Source organism: Cyprinus carpio, chromosome A3, assembly GCF_018340385.1.
Source record: "Cyprinus carpio isolate SPL01 chromosome A3, ASM1834038v1, whole genome shotgun sequence".
NCBI classification, from domain to species: Eukaryota; Metazoa; Chordata; class Actinopteri; order Cypriniformes; family Cyprinidae; genus Cyprinus; species Cyprinus carpio.
Window position 1 is genome coordinate 7,043,294 of NC_056574.1, and position 11,541 is coordinate 7,054,834.

At 33.1% G+C, this 11,541-nt stretch overlaps 1 protein-coding gene across 2 annotated transcripts; it reads right to left on the minus strand.

Moving 5' to 3' along the window:
* Positions 1-10,968, minus strand: hlfa (HLF transcription factor, PAR bZIP family member a). Of its 2 annotated transcripts, none has more exons than XM_042716796.1 (4): positions 10,760-10,968; positions 9,137-9,487; positions 1,915-2,126; positions 1-794 (listed from the first exon to the last, which is right to left on the minus strand). In XM_042716796.1, the coding sequence occupies exons 1-4, from the start codon at positions 10,878-10,880 to the stop codon at positions 579-581; spliced, it is 900 nt and encodes a 299-aa protein (XP_042572730.1). In that variant the 5' UTR covers positions 10,881-10,968; the 3' UTR covers positions 1-578. The 2 variants fall into 2 exon arrangements, with proteins under 2 accessions (XP_042572730.1, XP_042572738.1); XM_042716804.1 differs by having other exon boundaries at positions 10,766-10,967.
* Between the last annotated feature and the right edge of the window lie 573 nt (positions 10,969-11,541).

An 11,541-nucleotide genomic window follows, 5' to 3' on the forward strand; every position in this document is an offset into this window, starting at 1 on the left:
TGAAATAAAACAGACAAAACACACAGAATAGGAAAAGAACGAAACAAACATCATGTTCTGATGCTAGCTAGTGTTTTACACACTTCACAGAACGAAAGGTGTCGGTGCGTTACAGCTATTCAACTAAAATACATTTATATACACAAAAAGAAGCTGGGGCAACAGGAAGTGGGCGGGGCTTCTGGGAAGAGGGGGTGGGCCAAGCGGTTGATTGACAGACAGGAGGCTGAGCGGCGAGGAAAATATTTATCAGTCTGTTTTACAGGTGTATAAAACACTCCCGAGAAAACCATTTCCAGACAAACGATCCATCGTTGGTGAAGGAATAAACAGATGAACGGAACAAATAAAAGGAAAGAGAGAGAAGTGAATGTGTGAAACTACACAAGAGGAAAAAGACACGAATGAAATACAAAATCAACTAAAGAACACAAACTGGGTTTGTAAAGAGAAAAGTGAAAAGAGAAATGTGAAAAAAAAAAAGAGAAGAGAATTTGCCGCCTCTTAAAGAGGTGCCGCAGAAGTCCCTGGGGGGGCGGTTGTGGAGGTGGGCGGGGTTTGTGTGTGGTGGGAGGGGCTCACAGAGGGCCGTGTCGTGCCTCGTATTTGGCCAGAATGTTCTTACAGCGGCCGAGTTCCTTCCGCAGGTCGGCCACTTCCTGTCTGAGCGCCGTGTTCTCTTTCTCCAGGAATCCCGCGCGGATGGCGATCTGGTTCTCTTTCAGCCGGCGAGCGTCACGGGAGCGTTTAGCCGCGATGTTGTTCTTTCTGCGCCGTACCCAGTATCTGTCGTCCTGCGCGGAGATGGAGAGAGAAGCAAGTGAGAAACTATTTATTCTCACTATATTCTGTTCGCAATTTTCACTGGGGCCAAAATTCCATTTAAAAATTCCATTCCGTTAAAATCTTTTAAATCAAACTAAATTTCAAACAGTATAGGAATCATGTGTTGTTGTTGTTTTTTTTTTTTTTTGTGTTTTTTGTTGGTTGTTGTATAATAATTGTTGACAGATGGTAGTATGATTAACGATTAACTCTTAATGATCATAATTGCGCACAATGATTTTACTGATATTTTCTATCAGATTTTACTGATCTTTTATATCAAAGTATTACATATTATATATTATATAATGTTGACAGTGGAGGTTTTCAACCTATTAAATAGGTAATTGTGATTATGTTTTAGTTTTATTAAATAACTGTGAACATTTATAATATAGCATTCACCTAAAGTAAAGCAAATACTTTTACAAAAGAAATGTAGAAAATAAATCATGTAAATGTATGTAAAGTGTATAATAAATGTCAATTTATAAAATTAAGGAAATTAAATAAGAGAAAGAGACAAGATTAAAAATATAATAATAATAATAATAATAATAATAATAATAATAATAATAATAATAATAATAATAATAATAATAATAATAATAATAATTCATATTTGTGCAACATTAAATAATAATAGAAAAATAAAAACTGCATAGTAAATAATAATAATAATAATAATAATAGAAAAATAGAAACAGAATGCATCAACAATAATTATTATAATAGAAAAATAATAGAAAAAAAATTAAAACAATAGTAAAAAAAATTAAAGTGTTTCTAAAATATTAACAATATAAAAATATTATTTTCATTATTTTGTTACACAAATATTTGGAGAGACATAACAACAACAACAACAACAACAACAACAACAACAACAATAATAATAATAATATGAAAATCTTGTTGTTATTGCTATTATTATTATACAAAAAAAAAAAAAATGCCAAAGGCACTTAAGCATGTTTTTAGCAAGCTTTACTGTAAAACACGAATTTTGATCTTAGTTCAAAGGCCCTGAATCTGCTTTGCGTGAGCTGATCGTCTCTCTGTGCTTCATGCTTCAGTGTTTGTCTTTACCTTCATGTCATCTGGAATGAAGACCTTGCGTGCCTTCTTGATCATGGGCTGCGGCTTCAGCTCCTCTGCTGAGAATTTGCGCTTGCGTGGGTCAAAGATTTCCTGTCCTGGGACGCTGGAGAGGGCGAGGTCGGCGGGGTCGGGCTCGTACCTGACCGGAACCTGGATGGAGTCCGGATCTATTGGACTGGGCGTATCACGTGACGGGAGAACTGAAGGAGAAAGAAAGAGAAAATCAATCAGGATTTATAATAAATAAATTAATTAAAAATCTAAGGTAATGATAATATTGACTTATCTTCCCTGCCTTTACATCACAATCTCAACCATATTCATACTCATTTGACAAAACACAACTCTACTTAGAAAACACTTGATTAGATTATTACAAAAATTTAAAAGATTCTGATTTATCTACAGAATGTCTAATAATAAATAATAATGCATTATTCATACATAATAAACATTAATATAAAGTAATAAAGTTTATCATCATTATTAAAACAGAAAAGGAAACTTGCTCAGCTAAAAAGTTGAAAAAAGGACACACTTTGTAGCACTTTATAATTTAATTAAAATATTAAGATTATTATATTATATAATGCTTATTAGACCAGAGAATTTTATTTTAAGATGTAAACAGGATCATGTCATGTTGATTTTGTGTGTAAATGTGCACTACCATCTCCTGAGCACTAGAGGGAACATTGAACCCACCTCACACACACACATATTTACACATCTACATCCACATATAAGAATAATATTAAATAATAAATAATCATAAAAAATATACTATAATGTATATAATTGTTTTATAGTATAATTTATACTACAAAATAAAATAAGTAATACAAATAGTAATAATACAAATTATTATTATTTATTTTTTTATAATATATACTATAAAATTATTATATAGAGTTTATATATATATATATATATATATATATATATATATATATATATTATATATATATAATATAATAATGTAAGTAACTAAGCTTATTGCCTTAAAAACACACCACACACTGATGCAATAAAGGCAACCGTGTGACTGATCTACTAAAGACGTCAAACACAAGAGCAAGCGAGTGTGTGTGTGTGTGTGTGTGTGTGTGTGTGTGTGTGTGTGTGTGTGTTCATTAGTGAGGGATTAGAAAATCAAATTAAACTCTTGAGTGATTTAAGGGTCATTAAACAGGAGCTGAGAGCCGCACAACAGCACCAGGAGCTGGCACACGTCCACACACATAATCCAACTGAAACACACAGTAACACAGCTATAACTGCACTTGATGCTCACACTCTGAATCACACAACAATTAAACTCACAACAAGCTGCTTCTCCTTCATGAGCCGCAGCAGCATTAATACGAGGAACCAGAGAGAAACACACAGCAAGGTCAAAGGGTCAAAGGTCACAGCTGTAAGCTATGGGAGATTTCTTCAAGACCCAGATCGCTGCTAAAGCCTGACCATACTCTGTGTGTGTGTGTGTGTGTGTGTGTGTGTGTGTGTGTGTGTGTGTGTGTGTGTGTGTGTTACCCTGTCTGATTACAAACAAGTAGACAGTAAATCGTGAACAAATTTATCTGAACTGACCCAACCAAGACCTGCTTTATGACGGTCAAACAGCCAACATGACTCAGAAGTAATGTTCTGAGTGAAAAGTAATGATAGTACTGGCTTATCTTCACTGCCTTTAAATGATCATTAATATTCATGCTCATGAGATAAATCCAACCCTAATGAGAATAAACTTGATTAGACACAATTCCAAATAATTTCTAGATTATATTTAGATTTATTTACGAAATTTCATTTAATAAAAAAATAAAGAAATAATTTAATTAAGAATAAGGAATATTCAAGACAAAAATAATATATAACAAAAAAATTAATAATAAATATTAAAATATAAATCTAATGTTTAATAATAATAATAATAATAATAATAATAATAATAATAATAATAATAAATTAAACAGTATAATAATTAGTACAATAAATTATTTTAATGTAATCTCTAACTATAAGAACACAACTAAATTATATTTTTATTATATAATATATAAAATACTATATTTATTATATTTGATTTTAGTTTGATTAACAATCATCATCATAACAATAATAGTCTAATTAATTATGATAATATTTATTTTTATTATATTTATGTTATTAAATAGTATAATTATGAATGAATGTTTAGGTTCTACAGGTAGAATAAGAAATATTCAAGACAATAAATAATATATAATACATCAAAATTTAATATAAATCAATAATAATAATAATAATAATAATAATAATAAATATTACAACAAAGTATTCTATAATTATAATAATACATATAATTATTTATTTATTTATTTATTTATTTATTTATTTATTTATTATAATACTATGTTAACGTTATTAATAATTATTGTTCATCATTTACAATCATTTATGCCCATCTATCTTCAAATAGCAGATAGAATAAAGACACAGAGAGAGAGATTCGATTAGGCTACGATAAAACATATCTTTAATATTCTTACAGTCAATATTTTGCCTGCAAGGATCAGAAACTAAACAGTCACTCATAAGTTTAACGATTAGTAGAAAAGCCTGTGTGTGTGTGTGTGTGTGTGTGTGTGTGTGTGTGTGTGTGTGTGTGTGTGTGTTTAAAGTCCTGTATAACAGCTCTGACCTCCACACAGCACTGACTGAATAAACCTCTTATGAGTCTCTCTCTGCCAATCAGAGAGCTTGATTTTGCCTTGAGGGGCAGAGGTGAGGGGTGGAGGTCTACTGACCAATCACAGGCCTCTGTCCGGAGCGGTGGGCGGAGTCTGACCGCTGACCCAGTGAAAGCATATGAGAGTGGAAGTATTGGGTGGCAGAGCGTTCAGGGGTGTGATCGTGACCGTCCCATGAACCCTGGCCTTCACTTCTTTACACACACACACTGAGGGAAGTCGACGGGTGCAGCAAAATGATGCCCTAACAAGCTCTGTTATAACCAGTGATAAGAGGTGAAACGAGCCGTGAGTGGGCAAACGTTAGCGAAACAGACACAAAACCAACATCTGCCATAAAATAAGCAGCTATAAATGCCTCAGAGTGATTCAAAAATATATATGGACTCATAAAAATGTCTGAATGACATTGCATTTGATAAGCAAGTGGTGTTCATACAGAAAGAGCTCAAGCACACACACAAAAAGAAATTACTAATGTATATAATATAAGCCTTGATGAGCAGAAGAGACTTTTGTCATTTTTGGAGATTGTTTCTGACCTCTGACCTCTGTGTTTGTTTATTATCACAACTAACGTCACTATCTCAATCCATTCTGGTACTCAAAGCTGATGAATAACTTCCAGCCGTGCTTGTTTTGCTCTACTATCTACTGTTCTCTCACGCACATCGAGAGCAAAGTCCACCACTTCTGACAGCCGCTCACGCTCACACTCATAGACAAAGCAGGCTCAAGACATTGGCTTTCTGGTGACGCGAGCGACAGATGTGTGGATGAGGTCAAGCAGGACTGCAGCTGGACACTGTATACTGAGTAGAAATCACAACCATTCAGAATGTCATTATTTAATTGCTATGAATCTGATTTGAGGTAGCGAACAGGATGCAGAATAGTAATGCATGTACTGCTGTAAATATAGTTTTTAATAATGCATTTATTTATTTATTTTTAATTTCACTAACATGATCGTTCACACACACACACACACACACACACACACACACACACACACACACACACACACACACACACAGCATATTTGAAAACAAATATTTTAATTAGTTTTAGTTAATGCATTTGTTCAAAATGTCATAATATATTAAATACATAATATTAGATACATATAATAATAAATAATACATTATAATATGCTACATGATAAAATGTATTAGAAATATTTATATTTGATATTAAAAAATATAAAATATTTAAGTTCTCTGAAAACAATTATGGCAAAATGTATTTTATAAACCAAGGTGGAAGAACAATGAATTAATCCCAGAACAAATTTAATGTCATAATTTATTATATATATAAATATAAATATAAATATAATATTACATAAATATAATAGTATATGATATATTATAAATTAAATTATTGTAAATTGTAAAAATGTTTACATTTAATATTTAAAAAAAAACCGTTTGAAAATGTTTCAAAGCTTACTTAATTTACAAGGATTATTTAAATTATATGTATAATTAAATTAATCTTTTTTTAATAAACCATGGTGAAAGAGTAATCCATTTTACATAATTAATTTATTAATATTAATTAATTAAATTATTAGTGTCAAAATAAAAAAAAAATATTAATTACATTTATTATTAAATAATATATTCTAATACTTATTAAAATAACAAATATTTTTTTTAAAAAATATATATTTTTGAATATAAAACATTTATAAAACAGTAATACAAATACAAAATAGTATTAGACAAAATACTAAATATTCTTTAGATTTCTGAAAACAATTTGTCAAAAAAAAAAAAAGTAAAAAAAAAAAAAGTTTGGATAGCTCTTTGCCAAATGTATAGGCTACTACATGTTATAGAGAATGGTTGGTCAAAATTAATTATGCTAGTGATGCATTCCTGTGAATTGCAATATAGTAAATGATCTTGTCAATTTAATTAATATGCAACTCAAGAAGCAAAAGGAGTCATTTCTAAAATTAAACTTAAACTAAATTAAACTTTTGCTCAACCCTGCAAAACAGCAGCACGGTGACTCTGCAGCCTATATCTCAAAACACAAATTCAGCTGTGATAACACTTTTATCTGTGCCTTTCTTTCTCTCTTTCCCTCTGCAAGCCTGTGTGTGTGTGTTTGCTGGTGCGCGTCACCTCCGCGGGCTCTCTTTATATTGCACTAGGGAGGAGATTTGGTTTTCGGTTGAGAACAGAGTGTACTTTTGCTGCGCAAAACACAGACAGGTGGGAGGGGCGGGCGGGGGCGTGTCGGTGAGCGAGGGGCGGGGCCACGGAGGCGGTGCCTAATCAGAACGCTGGAAGGGAATGGGAGGGGCGTGTCATGCCTAGACAAACTCTCTCTCTCGCGGCCGCATGTGTTGATCACATGGCAGCGCACGCTGCTTTGAGAACGGCTGGGTTCACGTGAGGCGAAATGTGCGGAACGGAGCCTGAACCGCCAGTCTAGACAGAACACACACACACCCCCGAGCCACGCGCAGGCACATGTGAACGCGCACTTCAATTAATTAACAAACAATTAATTTCCCAGAATGAATTTATTCATTATTTCATATATATATATATATATATATATATATATATATATATATATATATATATATATATATATATATATATATATATATATATATATATATATATTAAATATAAAAAACATTTAGAATGTTTTGGTGGCTCTTAATTTGAGAGTACAGAACTCTGTTGGGTAAATGTATTCACTTCACTTTCATCTTAAGTGGCTATAAAGTCCAGATTTTATAAATCCTGACACTTAAATATTATTTTACACTCTCAACTTCGTTCTCAACATCAAAAATGTCAGTAAAATGAAATATAGAAATCTATTCCTATGTATAATAAATGAATCTCCTAAAACCTGTCGTAACATGCCCAGTTATATTTCAGTAATATTTTATAATTCTATAAATGTCTGTATACAGTAAGTTATACACATAATTATATTATAAATGATATACATTTTTAGATTTGAAAGAAAACAAAGACTGCTGGGATGTTGTTTTATTTTGTTCCTTTTTTGATGATTATTAATGATTTTTTCTCTAAATTTTCTTTTTTATATATATATTATTATTATATGTTTAATTGTAAATGATTTATATACCATGGCAGTTGTGTTTTTAATTTATGCTAATTTTAATTAAAAAGTTATTGTAATAAAGTAATTTTTCACTGTAATGCAGTAATGAGAATTTAAGGTGAAAATGTGCTTATTTGTTAATGTTGCAATACAAAAAAAAAAAAAATTAATTTTTAAAATTTTTACTTATTTCGATTTTAGGGGAAAAATGGATCATGTTTGTGAGGTTTACACAAACCATCTACATTCATTTATGTGGGGTGTGTTTGTTTGTCTTTCCAAGCTCATCAACCTCATGCGTGCTCAAGTACCTGCATTACTAACATCAATAAACTGTCTGTTTTGGTGTGTCAATAGGATGAATGTCACATTCGTGTCTCTATAGAGTTTCCGCCTACATTAGCCATAAAACATACATGATTTAATGGACTGACTACATTTACACAAATTAAAGACATAACATGTTGTTAGAAATTTGTCTAATTTCTCATGGCAGGTTTAATGGCTGTAAAAGTGAATTATGTGTGAAAGTCACTGGTTCATGAAGGAATGTATGATCAATGTGACAGGTGACTCTTGTGGCTACTCTGGTGGGTTTTGGGGTGTGTTTGGATTGAGGTTTGGGTAGTTTTTTTGGTAGTCTGAGTAACAACATGCACATCAAGCATGTGCTGTGATACTGCACTAGTGCTGCAAACACCATCACTAAATGTTTTTTTTTTGTTGTTGTTTGTTTTTTATTTCATGATTTAAAAAAAAAAGTGTGTAATGTATTATCAGTATGAACTGTATCCGCATGTGCAAATTGTCTTTGGTTTTTGTTGAAGAAGTGTCACAATGACACTTTTATTGACAATATTGATAAAATTCCGAAAGGCGGCAGAGTTAAAGCTTCCAACACAGCTGTGAGCGCAACATGAACCGCAAACACCTGACCACATGGACTTCAACCAAACACACTGTAGTCGCCACTGAGCGAAGTCCGAGGAATCTGACGAACACTTCAAAACTCTCACTTCTGTCACTCAAAACTCCACGACAGACGCTTGAGTTTTGGGTTATTGTGATGTGACTCTTTAAAGGTCTACAGAAGTCAGATAGAAAACACTGGTGATTAACCAAAGCAGAAGATGATAAGACACAAAAATAACAGTTCTTTATTCGCATTGATGATTCCATGAAGAACCGTTAACATCCATGGAAACTTTTCATTCCACAGAAGGTTCTTTAGATTCTAAAACTGTTCACTGAAAGGTTCTTTTTGGACCCCAACATGGATATTCTATGGAAAACCCGTTATTTTTTAGGAGAATATTTGAACCATAGCACAGATTAGATGCTTTCGGGTGTCATTTCAAGGCTTGGGTCGGTACCTGCTCTGCTGGGACTCTGGAGGCAGTTCTGGCCCACGATGCCGGAGTGAACGGACGTGGCCGTCCGGTTACTGAGATCCACCACCGAAGGTGTGGGCGGGGCGGAGGGTGGCTGCTGCTGCTGCTGCAGGGGCTGCTGGGAAGGCTGGTTCTGCTCGCTCCCAGGGTTAGCAGGAATATTGTTCTCCAACAGAAACTCCTCTAAATCCATATACTCTAGCTGGAAGTTGTCCCCATCGTACGGCAGGGTCTTGTCCCACAGCGTCGGGCCCAAGAAGGCGGACTGAGGAGTGTTGAGAGCATTTCCATCCTCTTCCAACTTCTTCTCCTTCTCTTTCTCTTTCCCAAACCCTGGAGGAACAAGACAGAGGCGTTAATGTCTCTGTCAAGCCCAAAAAATGTATATTTTGTCATCATTTACGCATATTTGTGTTGTGCTGCATGCTGATTTTAATAAAAACTGTATCATAATACAGTCATTTATCACAGTAATTTTACTGGAAATGTGCTTAACTGACAATTAAAAAATGTTTTATTTTATATATGCTAAATGTTATTTATTACACATTTGTGTTGTTTCAAACCTGTATTTATGATGATTTTAATAATAATAATAATAATAATAATAATAATAGCTTTAATAAAGAAATGAGACTTTAGGGTGAAAAAATGTGCCTGTCATAATTATGCAGTGCAACAAATATTATTATTATTATTATTATTATTATTATTATTATTATTATTTTTAATTACACATTTGTGTTGTTCCAAACATACATTTAATTTATATTTACCCCCTTTTGTTTTTTTGTTTTTTTACACCAGCTGTTACTTTTATGGTGCATTTTGTGACTCTGTTGCTCAGCCGTGGAAAAGTGTGGGAATTTCTCAGCATTTCTCCAGAGAAGAAAGAAAGTACAGTTTTGGAAAGAATGACATGAGAGTGAAGAAAGTTTCTGGATTAGAGCGGTTATTTATCAAAACCAACATATTTGTTGTGCACACTGAAAAAAAAAACAGCATTCATATCTTTTATCTCGCCAAAGCATGACTTGCTTACGTGCATGCAAAAATAAATTAGCCTTTTATTTACACTATAAACGCATGATGAGGACTGAGGTAGCGCAATACAATCAGAGACTCTCAGTGGCGCCCTCTATAGGGAACTATGAGTACAAATCATCATTGCGTGCGAATTCCATCTATCCAAATAAAGTCAGTATCGGTTGAGTAGACTCTGCTTTTTATTTCTCTTTGTGAGCAAATGCTTTAATAATGTGCAAAATAATCATATTTTAAGCAGGTTACATTATGCATTTAGGCAAAATTCACTAATCAATGGATTTATGTTTGCGCGTAAAATGAATGCAATGCACTGCAATGTAATCAAAGTATCAACACAAACATAATAATAAACATAAATTTCCATCTAATATCAAATTAGATTTGATATTAATTATAAATTTCAGCATGATTTAATGTGAAGTCAGAATTCTGATAAATTATGTGTGGTGATGCGCGTTTACGCGCAGATTATAATGAAAGCAAAGAGCGCACCTCGCCTGACAACCAACAGCTGATGCAGAAGACCATTTAAACCCTTCTAAAGCAACATTCACCCACCTTTACCTTCATCGTGGTGAAAGGGCAGCTTCATGGGGTTCTCCAGCAGGGATTTCAGGACGCCGTGGGTCGGAGGTAGGAAAGTTGGGTTTATAGGGAGAGGTCTAGACATCTTCTCCATTGCGTAAAGGAGAGATCAGTCTTTCTGAAGAAACGAAACGAATTAAAAAGCCAACTTTAAAAAATAAAAATTAAAGCTCTGCAGTGGGGTGTCGGAATACAGTCCTCAGCCAGTGCGCAGCACCGAAGAGCGGCGGCTAATGTTGTTAGTAAGTGAACTTTTTGGATTTATGGATCTGAAAAGCGCAACTGATTCGCTATTCCATGTGCGAAGACTGACGTCCGTGACGTCAATGGTTAGGCCGAGCTGTTGAACAGAGCCCCGGCCAATGAGAGCTCGAGGGGCGAGGTCTTCCATCATGCATCGATACATTGTTGCTCGTACATGATTACATTCTTTTTGCGTTTCAGGGTAGGGAGGTTTTTTACATTGTAATGTATTTAATGTGTTTTGTTTTTTTTGTATTTATTATAATTTTAACATGTGAGAGGAAGTACACATGCAAATAATAGGATTTAATTTCATTTTCCTATTCTAATTATTTGTGATGTATAATTCCAACCTGAAAATTGATTAAATTAATATTGAATATTGAAACACTATTGAGTATTGTTTACATATTATTATTAATTTTATTAATATTTTTAATTGGCTTTTACTTGTATATTTTGTGTTTGAATTATTATTTTGAATTTTTTAGTAATTTTATGTCATTTTAAAA